This window comes from Pagrus pagrus (genome assembly GCF_965226575.1).
Source record: "Pagrus pagrus genome assembly, chromosome: 19".
NCBI classification, from domain to species: Eukaryota; Metazoa; Chordata; class Actinopteri; order Spariformes; family Sparidae; genus Pagrus; species Pagrus pagrus.
In genome coordinates, this window is record NC_140203.1 from 8514103 (window position 1) to 8536326 (window position 22224).

A 22224-nucleotide genomic window follows, 5' to 3' on the forward strand; every position below is an offset into this window, starting at 1 on the left:
AATTAGGCTGAATTTGGAAGCCTTGGTAAGAAATATTCACTTTCTGGAATCAATTAGTAGAAATTAGGCTGAATTTGGAAGTCTTAGTGAGAAATATTCACTTTCTGGAATCAATTAGTAGAAATTAGGCTGAATTTGGAAGCCTTGGTAAGAAATATTCACTTTCTGGAATCAATTAGTAGAAATTAGGCTGAATTTGGAAGTCTTAGTGAGAAATATTCACTTTCTGGATGTTATTTAGTGAATCTCATTGCAAATATGGAAGCATTAGTAGCGTTAGATGATGACTTGAAATTGGTCTTACCTCAGTGTTGCATCCAACAAGTGCATCTAAATGGATGCACTTGATGGAAGGGCTATTTAAAGCCTTTCATTGGCTCGCTCTCGGCCAATCAGAGCATGGACATAATTTAGGATAGAGGTTCACTTATATGGAATACGTGCCATGCTTGTCTTGATATATGTCTGTCTTGACATATATGACATCATTCAATTACAGAGTATTTATTAGTTATGATTTAAGTATGTATATATATATATATATATATATATATACATATATGTATATATGTGTATATATATATATGTGTATATATATATATATATATATATATATATATATATATATATATACATAAATATGTATTGGTGTATATATGTATATAAACGCGTCAGCTGCTCTAGCCGGACCCCTGAGCTCCAGAGGCCTTGGAAGTGAGCGCTCAATCCGCTCCAAATGACCCCCAGGACCCTATGAGATGGCCTCCTGGAAGCTGAGCTCCAGGGACCGGGGAGCTCGGCACCAACAAGCCCGGCTGTGGACCTCCAGAGGCTGGGCACGTCGGCTGCTCCAGCCGGGCCCCTGAGCTCCAGAGGCCTTGGAAGTGAGCGCTCAATCCGCTCCAAATGACCCCCAGGACCCTCTGAGATGGCCTCCTGGAAGCTAAGCTCCAGGGACCGGGGAGCTCGGCACCAACAAGCCCGGCCGTGGACCTCCAGAGGCTGGGCACGTCAGCTCCAGAGGCTGGGCACGTCGGCTGCTCCAGCCGGGCCCCTGAGCTCCAGAGGCCTTGGAAGTGAGCGCTCAATCCGCTCCAAATGACCCCCAGGACCCTCTGAGACGGCCTCCTGGAAGCTAAGCTCCAGGGACCGGGGAGCTCGGCACCAACAAGCCCGGCCGTGGACCTCCAGAGGCTGGGCATGTCGGCTGCTCTAGCCGGGCCCCTGAGCTCCAGAGGCCTTGGAAGTGAGCGCTCAATCCGCTCCAAATGACCCCCAGGACCCTCTGAGATGGCCTCCTGGAAGCTAAGCTCCAGGGACCGGGGAGCTCGGCACCAACAAGCCCGCCCGTGGACCTCCATAGGCTGGGCACGTCAGCTCCAGAGGCTGGGCACGTCGGCTGCTCCAGCCGGGCCCCTGAGCTCCAGAGGCCTTGGAAGTGAGCGCTCAATCCGCTCCAAATGACCCCCAGGACCCTCTGAGATGGCCTCCTGGAAGCTAAGCTCCAGGGACCGGGGAGCTCGGCACCAACAAGCCCGGCCGTGGACCTCCATAGGCTGGGCACGTCGGCTGCTCTAGCCGGGCCCCTGAGCTCCAGAGGCCTTGGAAGTGAGCGCTCAATCCGCTCCAAATGACCCCCAGGACCCTCTGAGATGGCCTCCTGGAAGCTAAGCTCCAGGGACCGGGGAGCTCGGCACCAACAAGCCCGCCCGTGGACCTCCATAGGCTGGGCACGTCAGCTCCAGAGGCTGGGCACGTCGGCTGCTCCAGCCGGGCCCCTGAGCTCCAGAGGCCTTGGAAGTGAGCGCTCAATCCGCTCCAAATGACCCCCAGGACCCTCTGAGATGGCCTCCTGGAAGCTAAGCTCCAGGGACCGGGGAGCTCGGCACCAACAAGCCCGCCCGTGGACCTCCATAGGCTGGGCACGTCAGCTCCAGAGGCTGGGCACGTCGGCTGCTCCAGCCGGGCCCCTGAGCTCCAGAGGCCTTGGAAGTGAGCGCTCAATCCGCTCCAAATGACCCCCAGGACCCTCTGAGACGGCCTCCTGGAAGCTAAGCTCCAGGGACCGGGGAGCTCGGCACCAACAAGCCCGGCCGTGGACCTCCAGAGGCTGGGCATGTCGGCTGCTCTAGCCGGGCCCCTGAGCTCCAGAGGCCTTGGAAGTGAGCGCTCAATCCGCTCCAAATGACCCCCAGGACCCTCTGAGATGGCCTCCTGGAAGCTAAGCTCCAGGGACCGGGGAGCTCGGCACCAACAAGCCCGCCCGTGGACCTCCATAGGCTGGGCACGTCAGCTCCAGAGGCTGGGCACGTCGGCTGCTCCAGCCGGGCCCCTGAGCTCCAGAGGCCTTGGAAGTGAGCGCTCAATCCGCTCCAAATGACCCCCAGGACCCTCTGAGATGGCCTCCTGGAAGCTAAGCTCCAGGGACCGGGGAGCTCGGCACCAACAAGCCCGCTCGTGGACCTCCAGAGGCTGGGCACGTCGGCTGCTCTAGCCTGGCCCCTGAGCTCCAGAGACCTTGGAAGTCAGCGCTCAATCCGCTCCAAATGACCCCCAGGACCCTCTGAGATGGCCTCCTGGAAGCTAAGCTCCAGGGACCGGGGAGCTCGGCACCAACAAGCCCGGCCGTGGACCTCCATAGGCTGGGCACGTCGGCTGCTCTAGCCGGGCCCCTGAGCTCCAGAGGCCTTGGAAGTGAGCGCTCAATCCGCTCCAAATGACCCCCAGGACCCTCTGAGATGGCCTCCTGGAAGCTAAGCTCCAGGGACCGGGGAGCTCGGCACCAACAAGCCCGCCCGTGGACCTCCAGAGGCTGGGCACGTCGGCTGCTCTAGCCTGGCCCCTGAGCTCCAGAGACCTTGGAAGTGAGCGCTCAATCCGCTCCAAATGACCCCCAGGACCCTCTGAGATGGCCTCCTGGAAGCTCAGCTCCAGAGACCGGGGAGGTCGGCACCAACAAGCCCGGCCGTGGACCTCCAGAGGCTGGGCACGTCCGCTGCTCCAGCCTGGCCCCTGAGCTCCAGAGACCTTGGAAGTGAGCGCTCAATCCGCTCCAAATGACCCCCAGGACCCTCTGAGATGGCCTCCTGGAAGCTAAGCTCCAGGGACCGGGGAGCTCGGCACCAACAAGCCCGCCCGTGGACCTCCATAGGCTGGGCACGTCAGCTCCAGAGGCTGGGCACGTCGGCTGCTCCAGCCGGGCCCCTGAGCTCCAGAGGCCTTGGAAGTGAGCGCTCAATCCGCTCCAAATGACCCCCAGGACCCTCTGAGATGGCCTCCTGGAAGCTAAGCTCCAGGGACCGGGGAGCTCGGCACCAACAAGCCCGCCCGTGGACCTCCAGAGGCTGGGCACGTCGGCTGCTCTAGCCTGGCCCCTGAGCTCCAGAGGCCTTGGAAGTGAGCGCTCAATCCGCTCCAAATGACCCCCAGGACCCTCTGAGACGGCCTCCTGGAAGCTAAGCTCCAGGGACCGGGGAGCTCGGCACCAACAAGCCCGGCCGTGGACCTCCAGAGGCTGGGCACGTCGGCTGCTCTAGCCGGGCCCCTGAGCTCCAGAGGCCTTGGAAGTGAGCGCTCAATCCGCTCCAAATGACCCCCAGGACCCTCTGAGATGGCCTCCTGGAAGCTAAGCTCCAGGGACCGGGGAGCTCGGCACCAACAAGCCCGCCCGTGGACCTCCATAGGCTGGGCACGTCAGCTCCAGAGGCTGGGCACGTCGGCTGCTCCAGCCGGGCCCCTGAGCTCCAGAGACCTTGGAAGTGAGCGCTCAATCCGCTCCAAATGACCCCCAGGACCCTCTGAGATGGCCTCCTGGAAGCTCAGCTCCAGGGACCGGGGGGGGGGCGGCACCAACAAGCCCGGCCGTGGACCTCCAGAGGCGGGCACGACGGCTCCAGAAGTCTCCCTGTGGAGAGCCAGAGATGGACTCTCCAGGAACCTTGCGCCCCAGCCGGACCTGCGTACCCACACTTAAGCACACCTCCTGGGATGAAGCCAATAGCCGCACCCGCTGGAAGCTCGCGCCCCTGGTACTCCGTTTCAGCTTTCGTGCCCCTGGTATTCCATTTTGGACTTAGCCGAAATATGACTAAGTCCACACTGGAGTACCAGGGGCGCAGGGAAAATTTGGAAGTGTTAGTGATTAGGATTTTATTTTTGTAATTTAAGATGGAGTACCAGGGGCGCAGAAAAATTTGGAGGTGTTAGTTATTATGATTTCATTTTTGGAATCGGTACAGGTTGGACACATTATAACACCAAAACAGCACAAATGCCAATCAACGCACTCATCTATATCATAAATGTATTAATTGAAATGTGTATTTTGTATAGAGAAGCCTTTTTTAATATTTATCATTTTCTATTTCTTATTACTCAGACGCACATGAGCTAAAAAGAAACACACCATGACACTGGAAACCAGCAAAGCAAAGCAAGAATAAGACCAGAGCCTACCCGAATATTTAGACTGTGACCACGGGAAATACGGCGGTGCTTCGGCCGGCCGATCCAAGATGCGGAGACCCCCGCGCTGGATCGTCTTCTTTGTCAATCCGACGAGGGTTTTTGGAAGTATTAGTGATCGGGATTTTATGTTTGTCATTTAAACTGGAGTACCAGGGGTGCAGGGAAAATTTGGAAGTGTTAGTGATTAGGATTTTATTTTTGTAATTTAAAATGGAGTACCAGGGGCGCAGAAAAATTTGGACGTGTTAGTGATTAGGATTTTACGTTTGTAATTTAAGATGGAGTACCAGGGGCGCAGAAAAATTTGGAGCTGTTAGTTATTATGATTTCATTTTTGGAATCGGTACAGGTTGGACACATTATAACACCAAAACAGCACAAATGCCAATCAACGCACTCATCTATATCATAAATGTATTAATTGAAATGTGTATTTTGTATAGAGAAGCCTTTTTTAATATTTATCATTTTCTATTTCTTATTACTCAGACGCACATGAGCTAAAAAGAAACACACCATGACACTGGAAACCAGCAAAGCAAAGCAAGAATAAGACCAGAGCCTACCCGAATATTTAGACTGTGACCACGGGAAATACGGCGGTGCTTCGGCCGGCCGATCCAAGATGCGGAGACCCCCGCGCTGGATCGTCTTCTTTGTCAATCCGACGAGGGTTTTTGGAAGTATTAGTGATCGGGATTTTATGTTTGTCATTTAAACTGGAGTACCAGGGGTGCAGGGAAAATTTGGAAGTGTTAGTGATTAGGATTTTATTTTTGTAATTTAAAATGGAGTACCAGGGGCGCAGAAAAATTTGGACGTGTTAGTGATTAGGATTTTACGTTTGTAATTAAAACTGGAGTACCAAGGGTGGGGAGGTCGGCACCCGCAAGCCCGGCCGTGGACCTCCAGAGGCTGGGCACGTCGGCTGCTCCAGCCGGGCCCCTGAGCTCCAGAGGCCTTGGAAGTGAGCGCTCAATCCGCTCCAAATGACCCCCAGGACCCTCTGAGACGGCCTCCTGGAAGCTAAGCTCCAGGGACCGGGGAGCTCGGCACCAACAAGCCCGGCCGTGGACCTCCAGAGGCTGGGCACGTCGGCTGCTCTAGCCGGGCCCCTGAGCTCCAGAGGCCTTGGAAGTGAGCGCTCAATCCGCTCCAAATGACCCCCAGGACCCTCTGAGATGGCCTCCTGGAAGCTAAGCTCCAGGGACCGGGGAGCTCGGCACCAACAAGCCCGGCCGTGGACCTCCATAGGCTGGGCACGTCAGCTCCAGAGGCTGGGCACGTCGGCTGCTCCAGCCGGGCCCCTGAGCTCCAGAGGCCTTGGAAGTGAGCGCTCAATCCGCTCCAAATGACCCCCAGGACCCTCTGAGACGGCCTCCTGGAAGCTAAGCTCCAGGGACCGGGGAGCTCGGCACCAACAAGCCCGGCCGTGGACCTCCAGAGGCTGGGCATGTCGGCTGCTCTAGCCGGGCCCCTGAGCTCCAGAGGCCTTGGAAGTGACCGCTCAATCCGCTCCAAATGACCCCCAGGACCCTCTGAGATGGCCTCCTGGAAGCTAAGCTCCAGGGACCGGGGAGCTCGGCACCAACAAGCCCGCCCGTGGACCTCCATAGGCTGGGCACGTCAGCTCCAGAGGCTGGGCACGTCGGCTGCTCCAGCCGGGCCCCTGAGCTCCAGAGGCCTTGGAAGTGAGCGCTCAATCCGCTCCAAATGACCCCCAGGACCCTCTGAGATGGCCTCCTGGAAGCTAAGCTCCAGGGACCGGGGAGCTCGGCACCAACAAGCCCGCCCGTGGACCTCCAGAGGCTGGGCACGTCGGCTGCTCCAGCCGGGCCCCTGAGCTCCAGAGGCCTTGGAAGTGAGCGCTCAATCCGCTCCAAATGACCCCCAGGACCCTCTGAGACGGCCTCCTGGAAGCTAAGCTCCAGGGACCGGGGAGCTCGGCACCAACAAGCCCGGCCGTGGACCTCCAGAGGCTGGGCATGTCGGCTGCTCTAGCCGGGCCCCTGAGCTCCAGAGGCCTTGGAAGTGAGCGCTCAATCCGCTCCAAATGACCCCCAGGACCCTCTGAGATGGCCTCCTGGAAGCTAAGCTCCAGGGACCGGGGAGCTCGGCACCAACAAGCCCGCCCGTGGACCTCCATAGGCTGGGCACGTCAGCTCCAGAGGCTGGGCACGTCGGCTGCTCCAGCCGGGCCCCTGAGCTCCAGAGGCCTTGGAAGTGAGCGCTCAATCCGCTCCAAATGACCCCCAGGACCCTCTGAGACGGCCTCCTGGAAGCTAAGCTCCAGGGACCGGGGAGCTCGGCACCAACAAGCCCGGCCGTGGACCTCCAGAGGCTGGGCACGTCGGCTGCTCTAGCCGGGCCCCTGAGCTCCAGAGGCCTTGGAAGTGACCGCTCAATCCGCTCCAAATGACCCCCAGGACCCTCTGAGATGGCCTCCTGGAAGCTAAGCTCCAGGGACCGGGGAGCTCGGCACCAACAAGCCCGCCCGTGGACCTCCATAGGCTGGGCACGTCAGCTCCAGAGGCTGGGCACGTCGGCTGCTCCAGCCGGGCCCCTGAGCTCCAGAGGCCTTGGAAGTGAGCGCTCAATCCGCTCCAAATGACCCCCAGGACCCTCTGAGATGGCCTCCTGGAAGCTAAGCTCCAGGGACCGGGGAGCTCGGCACCAACAAGCCCGGCCGTGGACCTCCAGAGGCTGGGCATGTCGGCTGCTCTAGCCGGGCCCCTGAGCTCCAGAGGCCTTGGAAGTGAGCGCTCAATCCGCTCCAAATGACCCCCAGGACCCTCTGAGATGGCCTCCTGGAAGCTAAGCTCCAGGGACCGGGGAGCTCGGCACCAACAAGCCCGCCCGTGGACCTCCAGAGGCTGGGCACGTCGGCTGCTCTAGCCTGGCCCCTGAGCTCCAGAGGCCTTGGAAGTGAGCGCTCAATCCGCTCCAAATGACCCCCAGGACCCTCTGAGACGGCCTCCTGGAAGCTAAGCTCCAGGGACCGGGGAGCTCGGCACCAACAAGCCCGCCCGTGGACCTCCAGAGGCTGGGCACGTCGGCTGCTCTAGCCTGGCCCCTGAGCTCCAGAGACCTTGGAAGTGAGCGCTCAATCCGCTCCAAATGACCCCCAGGACCCTCTGAGACGAACTCCTGGAAGCTAAGCTCCAGGGACCGGGGAGCTCGGCACCAACAAGCCCGGCCGTGGACCTCCATAGGCTGGGCACGTCAGCTCCAGAGGCTGGGCACGTCGGCTGCTCCAGCCGGGCCCCTGAGCTCCAGAGGCCTTGGAAGTGAGCGCTCAATCCGCTCCAAATGACCCCCAGGACCCTCTGAGATGGCCTCCTGGAAGCTAAGCTCCAGGGACCGGGGAGCTCGGCACCAACAAGCCCGGCCGTGGACCTCCAGAGGCTGGGCATGTCGGCTGCTCTAGCCGGGCCCCTGAGCTCCAGAGGCCTTGGAAGTGAGCGCTCAATCCGCTCCAAATGACCCCCAGGACCCTCTGAGATGGCCTCCTGGAAGCTAAGCTCCAGGGACCGGGGAGCTCGGCACCAACAAGCCCGCCCGTGGACCTCCAGAGGCTGGGCACGTCGGCTGCTCTAGCCTGGCCCCTGAGCTCCAGAGGCCTTGGAAGTGAGCGCTCAATCCGCTCCAAATGACCCCCAGGACCCTCTGAGACGGCCTCCTGGAAGCTAAGCTCCAGGGACCGGGGAGCTCGGCACCAACAAGCCCGCCCGTGGACCTCCAGAGGCTGGGCACGTCGGCTGCTCTAGCCTGGCCCCTGAGCTCCAGAGACCTTGGAAGTGAGCGCTCAATCCGCTCCAAATGACCCCCAGGACCCTCTGAGACGAACTCCTGGAAGCTAAGCTCCAGGGACCGGGGAGCTCGGCACCAACAAGCCCGGCCGTGGACCTCCATAGGCTGGGCACGTCAGCTCCAGAGGCTGGGCACGTCGGCTGCTCCAGCCGGGCCCCTGAGCTCCAGAGGCCTTGGAAGTGAGCGCTCAATCCGCTCCAAATGACCCCCAGGACCCTCTGAGATGGCCTCCTGGAAGCTAAGCTCCAGGGACCGGGGAGCTCGGCACCAACAAGCCCGGCCGTGGACCTCCAGAGGCTGGGCACGTCAGCTCCAGAGGCTGGGCACGTCGGCTGCTCCAGCCGGGCCCCTGAGCTCCAGAGGCCTTGGAAGTGAGCGCTCAATCCGCTCCAAATGACCCCCAGGACCCTCTGAGACGGCCTCCTGGAAGCTAAGCTCCAGGGACCGGGGAGCTCGGCACCAACAAGCCCGGCCGTGGACCTCCAGAGGCTGGGCACGTCGGCTGCTCTAGCCTGGCCCCTGAGCTCCAGAGACCTTGGAAGTGAGCGCTCAATCCGCTCCAAATGACCCCCAGGACCCTCTGAGATGGCCTCCTGGAAGCTCAGCTCCAGAGACCGGGGAGGTCGGCACCAACAAGCCCGGCCGTGGACCTCCAGAGGCTGGGCACGTCCGCTGCTCCAGCCTGGCCCCTGAGCTCCAGAGACCTTGGAAGTGAGCGCTCAATCCGCTCCAAATGACCCCCAGGACCCTCTGAGATGGCCTCCTGGAAGCTAAGCTCCAGGGACCGGGGAGCTCGGCACCAACAAGCCCGCCCGTGGACCTCCAGAGGCTGGGCACGTCGGCTGCTCTAGCCTGGCCCCTGAGCTCCAGAGACCTTGGAAGTGAGCGCTCAATCCGCTCCAAATGACCCCCAGGACCCTCTGAGATGGCCTCCTGGAAGCTCAGCTCCAGAGACCGGGGAGGTCGGCACCAACAAGCCCGGCCGTGGACCTCCAGAGGCTGGGCACGTCCGCTGCTCCAGCCTGGCCCCTGAGCTCCAGAGACCTTGGAAGTGAGCGCTCAATCTGCTCCAAATGACCCCCAGGACCCTGTGAGATGGCCTCCTGGAAGCTCAGCTCCAGGGACCGGGGGGGGGGGCGGCACCAACAAGCCCGGCCGTGGACCTCCAGAGGCGGGCACGACGGCTCCAGAAGTCTCCCTGTGGAGAGCCAGAGATGGACTCTCCAGGAACCTTGCGCCCCAGCCGGACCTGCGTACCCACACTTAAGCACACCTCCTGGGATGAAGCCAATAGCCGCACCCGCTGGAAGCTCGCGCCCCTGGTACTCCGTTTCAGCTTTCGTGCCCCTGGTATTCCATTTTGGACTTAGCCGAAATATGACTAAGTCCACACTGGAGTACCAGGGGCGCAGGGAAAATTTGGAAGTGTTAGTGATTAGGATTTTATTTTTGTAATTTAAGATGGAGTACCAGGGGCGCAGAAAAATTTGGAGCTGTTAGTTATTATGATTTCATCTTTGGAATCGGTACAGGTTGGACACATTATGACACCAAAACAGCACAAATGCCAATCAACGCACTCATCTATATCATAAATGTATTAATTGAAATGTGTATTTTGTATAGAGAAGCCTTTTTTAATATTTATCATTTTCTATTTCCAATTACTCAGACACACATGAGCTAAAAAGAAACACACCATGACACTGGAAACCAGCAAAGCAAAGCAAGAATAAGACCAGGGCCGACCCGAATATTTAGACAGTGACCACGGGAAAAACGGCGGTGCTTCGGCCGGCCGATCCAAGATGCGGAGACCCCCGCGCTGGATCGTGTTCTTTGTCAATCCGACGAGGGTTTTTGGAAGTAACAGTGATTGGGATTTTATGTTTGTCATTTAAACTGGAGTACCAGGGGTGCAGGGAAAATTTGGAAGTGTTAGTGATTAGGATTTTATTTTTGTAATTTAAAATGGAGTACCAGGGGCGCAGAAAAATTTGGAGCTGTTAGTTATTATGATTTCATTTTTGGAATCGGTACAGGTTGGACACATTATAACACCAAAACAGCACAAATGCCAATCAACGCACTCATCTATATCATAAATGTATTAATTGAAATGTGTATTTTGTATAGAGAAGCCTTTTTTAATATTTATCATTTTCTATTTCTTATTACTCAGACGCACATGAGCTAAAAAGAAACACACCATGACACTGGAAACCAGCAAAGCAAAGCAAGAATAAGACCAGAGCCTACCCGAATATTTAGACTGTGACCACGGGAAATACGGCGGTGCTTCGGCCGGCCGATCCAAGATGCGGAGACCCCCGCGCTGGATCGTCTTCTTTGTCAATCCGACGAGGGTTTTTGGAAGTATTAGTGATCGGGATTTTATGTTTGTCATTTAAACTGGAGTACCAGGGGTGCAGGGAAAATTTGGAAGTGTTAGTGATTAGGATTTTATTTTTGTAATTTAAAATGGAGTACCAGGGGCGCAGAAAAATTTGGACGTGTTAGTGATTAGGATTTTACGTTTGTAATTAAAACTGGAGTACCAAGGGTGGGGAGGTCGGCACCCGCAAGCCCGGCCGTGGACCTCCAGAGGCTGGGCACGTCGGCTGCTCCAGCCGGGCCCCTGAGCTCCAGAGGCCTTGGAAGTGAGGAGCGCTCAATCCGCTCCAAATGACCCCCAGGACCCTCTGAGACGGCCTCCTGGAAGCTAAGCTCCAGGGACCGGGGAGCTCGGCACCAACAAGCCCGCCCGTGGACCTCCATAGGCTGGGCACGTCAGCTCCAGAGGCTGGGCACGTCGGCTGCTCCAGCCGGGCCCCTGAGCTCCAGAGGCCTTGGAAGTGAGCGCTCAATCCGCTCCAAATGACCCCCAGGACCCTCTGAGACGGCCTCCTGGAAGCTAAGCTCCAGGGACCGGGGAGCTCGGCACCAACAAGCCCGGCCGTGGACCTCCAGAGGCTGGGCACGTCGGCTGCTCTAGCCTGGCCCCTGAGCTCCAGAGGCCTTGGAAGTGAGCGCTCAATCCGCTCCAAATGACCCCCAGGACCCTCTGAGACGGCCTCCTGGAAGCTAAGCTCCAGGGACCGGGGAGCTCGGCACCAACAAGCCCGCCCGTGGACCTCCAGAGGCTGGGCACGTCGGCTGCTCTAGCCTGGCCCCTGAGCTCCAGAGACCTTGGAAGTGAGCGCTCAATCCGCTCCAAATGACCCCCAGGACCCTCTGAGACGGCCTCCTGGAAGCTAAGCTCCAGGGACCGGGGAGCTCGGCACCAACAAGCCCGGCCGTGGACCTCCATAGGCTGGGCACGTCAGCTCCAGAGGCTGGGCACGTCGGCTGCTCCAGCCGGGCCCCTGAGCTCCAGAGGCCTTGGAAGTGAGCGCTCAATCCGCTCCAAATGACCCCCAGGACCCTCTGAGATGGCCTCCTGGAAGCTAAGCTCCAGGGACCGGGGAGCTCGGCACCAACAAGCCCGGCCGTGGACCTCCAGAGGCTGGGCACGTCAGCTCCAGAGGCTGGGCACGTCGGCTGCTCCAGCCGGGCCCCTGAGCTCCAGAGGCCTTGGAAGTGAGCGCTCAATCCGCTCCAAATGACCCCCAGGACCCTCTGAGACGGCCTCCTGGAAGCTAAGCTCCAGGGACCGGGGAGCTCGGCACCAACAAGCCCGGCCGTGGACCTCCAGAGGCTGGGCATGTCGGCTGCTCTAGCCGGGCCCCTGAGCTCCAGAGGCCTTGGAAGTGACCGCTCAATCCGCTCCAAATGACCCCCAGGACCCTCTGAGATGGCCTCCTGGAAGCTAAGCTCCAGGGACCGGGGAGCTCGGCACCAACAAGCCCGCCCGTGGACCTCCATAGGCTGGGCACGTCAGCTCCAGAGGCTGGGCACGTCGGCTGCTCCAGCCGGGCCCCTGAGCTCCAGAGGCCTTGGAAGTGAGCGCTCAATCCGCTCCAAATGACCCCCAGGACCCTCTGAGATGGCCTCCTGGAAGCTAAGCTCCAGGGACCGGGGAGCTCGGCACCAACAAGCCCGCCCGTGGACCTCCAGAGGCTGGGCACGTCGGCTGCTCTAGCCTGGCCCCTGAGCTCCAGAGACCTTGGAAGTGAGCGCTCAATCCGCTCCAAATGACCCCCAGGACCCTCTGAGATGGCCTCCTGGAAGCTCAGCTCCAGAGACCGGGGAGGTCGGCACCAACAAGCCCGGCCGTGGACCTCCAGAGGCTGGGCACGTCCGCTGCTCCAGCCTGGCCCCTGAGCTCCAGAGACCTTGGAAGTGAGCGCTCAATCCGCTCCAAATGACCCCCAGGACCCTCTGAGATGGCCTCCTGGAAGCTAAGCTCCAGGGACCGGGGAGCTCGGCACCAACAAGCCCGCCCGTGGACCTCCAGAGGCTGGGCACGTCGGCTGCTCTAGCCTGGCCCCTGAGCTCCAGAGACCTTGGAAGTGAGCGCTCAATCCGCTCCAAATGACCCCCAGGACCCTCTGAGATGGCCTCCTGGAAGCTCAGCTCCAGAGACCGGGGAGGTCGGCACCAACAAGCCCGGCCGTGGACCTCCAGAGGCTGGGCACGTCGGCTGCTCCAGCCTGGCCCCTGAGCTCCAGAGACCTTGGAAGTGAGCGCTCAATCCGCTCCAAATGACCCCCAGGACCCTCTGAGATGGCCTCCTGGAAGCTCAGCTCCAGGGACCGGGGGGGGGGGCGGCACCAACAAGCCCGGCCGTGGACCTCCAGAGGCGGGCACGACGGCTCCAGAAGTCTCCCTGTGGAGAGCCAGAGATGGACTCTCCAGGAACCTTGCGCCCCAGCCGGACCTGCGTACCCACACTTAAGCACACCTCCTGGGATGAAGCCAATAGCCGCACCCGCTGGAAGCTCGCGCCCCTGGTACTCCGTTTCAGCTTTCGTGCCCCTGGTATTCCATTTTGGACTTAGCCGAAATATGACTAAGTCCACACTGGAGTACCAGGGGCGCAGGGAAAATTTGGAAGTGTTAGTGATTAGGATTTTATTTTTGTAATTTAAGATGGAGTACCAGGGGCGCAGAAAAATTTGGAGCTGTTAGTTATTATGATTTCATCTTTGGAATCGGTACAGGTTGGACACATTATGACACCAAAACAGCACAAATGCCAATCAACGCACTCATCTATATCATAAATGTATTAATTGAAATGTGTATTTTGTATAGAGAAGCCTTTTTTAATATTTATCATTTTCTATTTCCAATTACTCAGACACACATGAGCTAAAAAGAAACACACCATGACACTGGAAACCAGCAAAGCAAAGCAAGAATAAGACCAGGGCCGACCCGAATATTTAGACAGTGACCACGGGAAAAACGGCGGTGCTTCGGCCGGCCGATCCAAGATGCGGAGACCCCCGCGCTGGATCGTGTTCTTTGTCAATCCGACGAGGGTTTTTGGAAGTAACAGTGATTGGGATTTTATGTTTGTCATTTAAACTGGAGTACCAGGGGTGCAGGGAAAATTTGGAAGTGTTAGTGATTAGGATTTTATTTTTGTAATTTAAAATGGAGTACCAGGGGCGCAGAAAAATTTGGAGCTGTTAGTTATTATGATTTCATTTTTGGAATCGGTACAGGTTGGACACATTATAACACCAAAACAGCACAAATGCCAATCAACGCACTCATCTATATCATAAATGTATTAATTGAAATGTGTATTTTGTATAGAGAAGCCTTTTTTAATATTTATCATTTTCTATTTCTTATTACTCAGACGCACATGAGCTAAAAAGAAACACACCATGACACTGGAAACCAGCAAAGCAAAGCAAGAATAAGACCAGAGCCTACCCGAATATTTAGACTGTGACCACGGGAAATACGGCGGTGCTTCGGCCGGCCGATCCAAGATGCGGAGACCCCCGCGCTGGATCGTCTTCTTTGTCAATCCGACGAGGGTTTTTGGAAGTATTAGTGATCGGGATTTTATGTTTGTCATTTAAACTGGAGTACCAGGGGTGCAGGGAAAATTTGGAAGTGTTAGTGATTAGGATTTTATTTTTGTAATTTAAAATGGAGTACCAGGGGCGCAGAAAAATTTGGACGTGTTAGTGATTAGGATTTTACGTTTGTAATTAAAACTGGAGTACCAAGGGTGGGGAGGTCGGCACCCGCAAGCCCGGCCGTGGACCTCCAGAGGCTGGGCACGTCGGCTGCTCCAGCCGGGCCCCTGAGCTCCAGAGGCCTTGGAAGTGAGGAGCGCTCAATCCGCTCCAAATGACCCCCAGGACCCTCTGAGACGGCCTCCTGGAAGCTAAGCTCCAGGGACCGGGGAGCTCGGCACCAACAAGCCCGCCCGTGGACCTCCATAGGCTGGGCACGTCAGCTCCAGAGGCTGGGCACGTCGGCTGCTCCAGCCGGGCCCCTGAGCTCCAGAGGCCTTGGAAGTGAGCGCTCAATCCGCTCCAAATGACCCCCAGGACCCTCTGAGACGGCCTCCTGGAAGCTAAGCTCCAGGGACCGGGGAGCTCGGCACCAACAAGCCCGGCCGTGGACCTCCAGAGGCTGGGCACGTCGGCTGCTCTAGCCTGGCCCCTGAGCTCCAGAGGCCTTGGAAGTGAGCGCTCAATCCGCTCCAAATGACCCCCAGGACCCTCTGAGACGGCCTCCTGGAAGCTAAGCTCCAGGGACCGGGGAGCTCGGCACCAACAAGCCCGCCCGTGGACCTCCAGAGGCTGGGCACGTCGGCTGCTCTAGCCTGGCCCCTGAGCTCCAGAGACCTTGGAAGTGAGCGCTCAATCCGCTCCAAATGACCCCCAGGACCCTCTGAGACGGCCTCCTGGAAGCTAAGCTCCAGGGACCGGGGAGCTCGGCACCAACAAGCCCGGCCGTGGACCTCCATAGGCTGGGCACGTCAGCTCCAGAGGCTGGGCACGTCGGCTGCTCCAGCCGGGCCCCTGAGCTCCAGAGGCCTTGGAAGTGAGCGCTCAATCCGCTCCAAATGACCCCCAGGACCCTCTGAGATGGCCTCCTGGAAGCTAAGCTCCAGGGACCGGGGAGCTCGGCACCAACAAGCCCGGCCGTGGACCTCCAGAGGCTGGGCACGTCAGCTCCAGAGGCTGGGCACGTCGGCTGCTCCAGCCGGGCCCCTGAGCTCCAGAGGCCTTGGAAGTGAGCGCTCAATCCGCTCCAAATGACCCCCAGGACCCTCTGAGACGGCCTCCTGGAAGCTAAGCTCCAGGGACCGGGGAGCTCGGCACCAACAAGCCCGGCCGTGGACCTCCAGAGGCTGGGCATGTCGGCTGCTCTAGCCGGGCCCCTGAGCTCCAGAGGCCTTGGAAGTGACCGCTCAATCCGCTCCAAATGACCCCCAGGACCCTCTGAGATGGCCTCCTGGAAGCTAAGCTCCAGGGACCGGGGAGCTCGGCACCAACAAGCCCGCCCGTGGACCTCCATAGGCTGGGCACGTCAGCTCCAGAGGCTGGGCACGTCGGCTGCTCCAGCCGGGCCCCTGAGCTCCAGAGGCCTTGGAAGTGAGCGCTCAATCCGCTCCAAATGACCCCCAGGACCCTCTGAGATGGCCTCCTGGAAGCTAAGCTCCAGGGACCGGGGAGCTCGGCACCAACAAGCCCGCCCGTGGACCTCCAGAGGCTGGGCACGTCGGCTGCTCTAGCCTGGCCCCTGAGCTCCAGAGACCTTGGAAGTGAGCGCTCAATCCGCTCCAAATGACCCCCAGGACCCTCTGAGATGGCCTCCTGGAAGCTCAGCTCCAGAGACCGGGGAGGTCGGCACCAACAAGCCCGGCCGTGGACCTCCAGAGGCTGGGCACGTCCGCTGCTCCAGCCTGGCCCCTGAGCTCCAGAGACCTTGGAAGTGAGCGCTCAATCCGCTCCAAATGACCCCCAGGACCCTCTGAGATGGCCTCCTGGAAGCTAAGCTCCAGGGACCGGGGAGCTCGGCACCAACAAGCCCGCCCGTGGACCTCCAGAGGCTGGGCACGTCGGCTGCTCTAGCCTGGCCCCTGAGCTCCAGAGACCTTGGAAGTGAGCGCTCAATCCGCTCCAAATGACCCCCAGGACCCTCTGAGATGGCCTCCTGGAAGCTCAGCTCCAGAGACCGGGGAGGTCGGCACCAACAAGCCCGGCCGTGGACCTCCAGAGGCTGGGCACGTCGGCTGCTCCAGCCTGGCCCCTGAGCTCCAGAGACCTTGGAAGTGAGCGCTCAATCCGCTCCAAATGACCCCCAGGACCCTCTGAGATGGCCTCCTGGAAGCTCAGCTCCAGGGACCGGGGGGGGGGGCGGCACCAACAAGCCCGGCCGTGGACCTCCAGAGGCGGGCACGACGGCTCCAGAAGTCTCCCTGTGGAGAGCCAGAGATGGACTCTCCAGGAACCTTGCGCCCCAGCCGGACCTGCGTACCCACACTTAAGCACACCTCCTGGGATGAAGCCAATAGCCGCACCCGCTGGAAGCTCGCGCCCCTGGTACTCCGTTTCAGCTTTCGTGCCCCTGGTATTCCATTTTGGACTTAGCCGAAATATGACTAAGTCCACACTGGAGTACCAGGGGCGCAGGGAAAATTTGGAAGTGTTAGTGATTAGGATTTTATTTTTGTAATTTAAGATGGAGTACCAGGGGCGCAGAAAAATTTGGAGGTGTTAGTTATTATGATTTCATCTTTGGAATCGGTACAGGTTGGACACATTATAACACCAAAACAGCACAAATGCCAATCAACGCACTCATCTATATCATAAATGTATTAATTGAAATGTGTATTTTGTATAGAGAAGCCTTTTTTAATATTTATCATTTTCTATTTCCAATTACTCAGACACACATGAGCTAAAAAGAAACACACCATGACACTGGAAACCAGCAAAGCAAAGCAAGAATAAGACCAGGGCCTACCCGAATATTTAGACAGTGACCACGGGAAAAACGGCGGTGCTTCGGCCGGCCGATCCAAGATGCGGAGACCCCCGCGCTGGATCGTGTTCTTTGTCAATCCGACGAGGGTTTTTGGAAGTAACAGTGATTGGGATTTTATGTTTGTCATTTAAACTGGAGTACCAGGGGTGCAGGGAAAATTTGGAAGTGTTAGTGATTAGGATTTTATTTTTGTAATTTAAAATGGAGTACCAGGGGCGCAGAAAAATTTGGAGCTGTTAGTTATTATGATTTCATTTTTGGAATCGGTACAGGTTGGACACATTATAACACCAAAACAGCACAAATGCCAATCAACGCACTCATCTATATCATAAATGTATTAATTGAAATGTGTATTTTGTATAGAGAAGCCTTTTTTAATATTTATCATTTTCTATTTCTTATTACTCAGACGCACATGAGCTAAAAAGAAACACACCATGACACTGGAAACCAGCAAAGCAAAGCAAGAATAAGACCAGAGCCTACCCGAATATTTAGACTGTGACCACGGGAAATACGGCGGTGCTTCGGCCGGCCGATCCAAGATGCGGAGACCCCCGCGCTGGATCGTCTTCTATGTCAATCCGACGAGGGTTTTTGGAAGTATTAGTGATCGGGATTTTATGTTTGTCATTTAAACTGGAGTACCAGGGGTGCAGGGAAAATTTGGAAGTGTTAGTGATTAGGATTTTATTTTTGTAATTTAAAATGGAGTACCAGGGGCGCAGAAAAATTTGGACGTGTTAGTGATTAGGATTTTACGTTTGTAATTTAAGATGGAGTACCAGGGGCGCAGAAAAATTTGGACGTGTTAGTGATTATGATTTCATTTTTGGAATCAGTACAGGTTGGACACATTATAACACCAAAACAGCACAAATGCGAATCAACACACTCATCTATATCATAAATGTATTAATTGAAATGTGTATTTTGTATAGAGAAGCCTTTTTTAATATTCATCATTTTCTATTTCTTATTACTCAGACACTCATGAGCTAAAAAGAAACACACCATGACACTGGAAACCAGCAAAGCAAAGCAAGACTAAGACCAGAGCCGACCCGAATATTTGGGTCATAATCACGACGGAACGGCCGGCCGATCGCGGTCGAAGGTGGCACCACACCGCACCGCACCGTGGCGGAGTCCGCGGGGGTCCAGCCGACAGACAGGTGTGTCAGGTAAGCCAAGATGCGGAGAACCCCGCCCTGGAATCGTGTTTTTTGTCAATCGGACAAGGATATCTGGAAGTATCAGTGATTAGGATTTTATGTTTGTAATTTAAGATGGAGTACCAGGGGCGCAGGGAAAATTTGGACGTGTTAGTGATTAGGATTTTATGTTTGTAATTTAAGATGGAGTACCAGGGGCGCAGAAAAATTTGGACGTGTTAGTGATTAGGATTTTATGTTTGTAATTTAAGATGGAGTAACAGGGGCGCAGAAAAATTTGGACGTGTTAGTGATTAGGATTTTATGTTTGTAATTTAAGATGGAGTAACGGGCGCAGAAAAATTTGGACGTGTTAGTGATTAGGATTTTATGTTTGTCATTTAAGATGGAGTAACAGGGGCGCAGAAAAATTTGGACGTGTTAGTGATTAGGATTTTATGTTTGTCATTTAAACTGGAGTACCAGGGGCGCAGAAAAATTTGGACGTGTTAGTGATTAGGATTTTATGTTTGTCATTTAAACTGGAGTACCAGGGGCGCAGAAAAATTTGGACGTGTTAGTGATTAGGATTTTACGTTTGTAATTTAAGATAGTAACAGGGGTGCAGAAAAATTTGGACGTGTTAGTGATCAGGATTTTATGTTTGTCATTTAAACTGGAGTACCAGGGGCGCAGAAAAATTTGGACGTGTTAGTGATTAGGATTTTATTTTTGTAATTTAAACTGGAGTACCAAGGGCGCGGGTAACTTGGAAGCATTAGAGGGTAGGATATCAGTTTTATTTGGATGTGTTAGAGATTAGGATATCATGTGTGGAATCTGTGGACTTTATACACATTATAACAGGATAAAGGCACAAATATGCACCAACACAATCATCATTATCATAACTTTATTAATTAAAATGTGTACTTTGTATAGAGAAACTTTTTTAATATTCATTATTATTTATTTTTTATTACTCAGACACACATGAGCTGAAAAGAAACAAAAAAAAAGTAAGCGCCCATCTCCATGTGCCACAGCTCACCCTGAAGCCACGTTTCGTGACTTGTACAGCAACTATTTCTGTACGTTCCTCTGAATTCACAGGAACAGGAACTTCATTATTTTTAAAACGGAACAACAAATAACAAACTTTTTAATGAACTGCATTAAAGCAAAAACAATGTCGACAACAGTCGAATGCCCTCAATGCTCCCACTTCTTGTTGTCCACAGAAAAACTCCCCGGGGGCTTGGAGTCTAACCCCTTGGGGACTGCGTCCGGAACCATGTTGAGCGGCTTGGGGTTCTGGCTTGAAGGGGGGGTGTTTCCCTCCTCGTCGCTGGCTGCCCCCGGAACGAAGGTGAGGTTTACGCCTATCTGGAGCATCTTTTTGTCCTAAAAAATCAAAAAGTCAAGCGTTACCATTTAGTGTAACTGGAGTGTATTCACACAGCGACAACCTGCTCATCAACGGAAAGCTAACCCATTCAAACACACACACACACACACACACACACTGACACTTACCTGAGGTGTCCCAGGGCGATCAGCCTCCTGCTCCTTGCTTGTTTTTTCCCCAGGGGCACCGGAGTCCACGGGTGGCTGGCTGGCGGCGCGGGCGTAGTTGTTGTTGTTGTCACACTGCTACAGTCAAATGTGTGATAAATGTTGAAAAAAAACACATTACGGTTTGATGATATCATCTTCAAGAGGTTAAAAAAATCTGTTGATAACTGTGTTAAAACTTACCATTGTCACTTCCTCGCAAAAGTTCTTGAATGGTTGAAGATACATGTGGGAATAGAGAAAGTAATGTTAGCATAGCTTGGGCTAAAATTGCAGACACTTGTCACATCAATACAGCTACGCTAAATGGATTCCAAAGCTTGCATCCAAATCCATAAATGGATTCCAAAAGGTGCATACAATTCCTAAATCGATTCCTCGTTTCGCATCCGGCCTGTGATTGGTCGGTTTTCCCTTTAACCCTCCCACTCCAAACGGTGCATCGAAATCCCTAAACTCACCCAAGAATGTGATTTCCAAGTTGGGTATTCCCTCTAATGTACCAATTTGGAAGGAAAGTCCTTCTGACAAGTTGGGAATTCCGGCCCATTCTACGAGTTCCAGAAGTGCGACAGAAGCCCTAGTCCTTAACCCTAACCCTAGCCTCAGCCTTAAGCCAGCCTCATGAAACATTGTCCCTCTCACTAAAATATTCGCCAAAAATACAAATTTCACCCGAATCCAATGGGGACTGCTGTGTCTCGTTCAGCCAGTATAGGACCACGTCTGGGAGAAATTTTGAGTCAATCGGTCCAAAGACCTGGAAGCTATTGAAAAAATCGGCCGACGTTTTCATGAAAAAGGCCATTTTTTCTTTAAAATATTCGCCAAAAATACAAATTTCACCCGAATCCAATGCGGACTGCTGTGTCTCGTTCAGCCAGTATAGGACCACGTCTGGGAGCAATTTCGAGTCAATCGGTCCAAAGACCTGGAAGCTATTGAAAAAATCGGCCGACGTTTTCATGAAAAAGCCCATTTTTTTCTTTAAAATATTCACCAAAAATACAAATTCCACCGGAATCCAACCAAAACCGGCGAGCCTCATTCCACCAGTGAGGAGGACATGCGTGTGCAATTTCGAGTCAATCGGTCAAAAGACGACCGTAACCCTAACCCTAGCCCCATAACCCTAACCCTAGCCCCATAACCCTAACCCTAACCCTAACCCTAACCCTAGCCTCAGCCTTAAGCCAGCCTCATGAAACATTGTCCCTCTCACTAAAATATTCGCCAAAAATAAAAATTTCACCCGAATCCAATGGGGACTGCTGTGTCTCGTTCAGCCAGTATAGGACCACGTCTGGGAGAAATTTCGAGTCAATCGGTCCAAAGACCTGGAAGCTATTGAAAAAATCGGCCGACGTTTTCATGAAAAAGGCCATTTTTTCTTTAAAATATTCGCCAAAAATACAAATTTCACCCGAATCCAATGCGGACTGCTGTGTCTCGTTCAGCCAGTATAGGACCACGTCTGGGAGAAATTTCGAGTCAATCGGTCCAAAGACCTGGAAGCTATTGAAAAAATCGGCCAACGTTTTCATGAAAAAGGCCATTTTTTTCTTTAAAATATTCACCAAAAATACAAATTCCACCGGAATCCAACCAAAACCGGCGAGCCTCATTCCACCAGTGAGGAGGACATGCGTGTGCAATTTCGAGTCAATCGGTCAAAAGACGACCGTAACCCTAACCCTAGCCCCATAACCCTAACCCTAACCCTAACCCTAGCCTCAGCCTTAAGCCAGCCTCATGAAACATTGTCCCTCTCACTAAAATATTCGCCAAAAATACAAATTTCACCCGAATCCAATGGGGACTGCTGTGTCTCGTTCAGCCAGTATAGGACCACGTCTGGGAGAAATTTTGAGTCAATCGGTCCAAAGACCTGGAAGCTATTGAAAAAATCGGCCGACGTTTTCATGAAAAAGGCCATTTTTTCTTTAAAATATTCGCCAAAAATACAAATTTCACCCGAATCCAATGCGGACTGCTGTGTCTCGTTCAGCCAGTATAGGACCACGTCTGGGAGCAATTTCGAGTCAATCGGTCCAAAGACCTGGAAGCTATTGAAAAAATCGGCCGACGTTTTCATGAAAAAGCCCATTTTTTTCTTTAAAATATTCACCAAAAATACAAATTCCACCGGAATCCAACCAAAACCGGCGAGCCTCATTCCACCAGTGAGGAGGACATGCGTGTGCAATTTCGAGTCAATCGGTCAAAAGACGACCGTAACCCTAACCCTAGCCCCATAACCCTAACCCTAGCCCCATAACCCTAACCCTAACCCTAACCCTAGCCT

General features: G+C 54.8%; 1 protein-coding gene across 2 annotated transcripts; it reads right to left on the minus strand.

Annotated features, from left to right (window-relative positions):
- Nucleotides 1–19240: 19240 nt before the first annotated feature.
- LOC311274901 (uncharacterized protein) lies at nucleotides 19241–20503 on the minus strand. Of its 2 annotated transcripts, none has more exons than XM_084382904.1 (3): nucleotides 20103–20503; nucleotides 19881–19994; nucleotides 19241–19748 (listed from the first exon to the last, which is right to left on the minus strand). In XM_084382904.1, the coding sequence occupies exons 1-3, from the start codon at nucleotides 20145–20147 to the stop codon at nucleotides 19557–19559; spliced, it is 351 nt and encodes a 116-aa protein (XP_084239030.1). In that variant the 5' UTR covers nucleotides 20148–20503; the 3' UTR covers nucleotides 19241–19556. The 2 variants fall into 2 exon arrangements, with proteins under 2 accessions (XP_084239030.1, XP_084239029.1); XM_084382903.1 differs by having other exon boundaries at nucleotides 19881–19997.
- Nucleotides 20504–22224: the final 1721 nt, after the last annotated feature.

Bases quoted from the DNA above. Each gene is read 5' to 3' on its own strand.
- LOC311274901 (XM_084382903.1), bottom strand. From the start codon at position 20,147: ATGTATCTTCAACCATTCAAGAACTTTTGCGAGGAAGTGACAATG. The intron at 19,998-20,102 runs GTAAGTTTTAAC...ATTTGACTGTAG, and splicing joins TTTGCGAGGAAGTGACAATG to CAGTGTGACAACAACAACAA. The intron at 19,749-19,880 runs GTAAGTGTCAGT...TTGATTTTTTAG, and splicing joins ATCGCCCTGGGACACCTCAG to GACAAAAAGATGCTCCAGAT.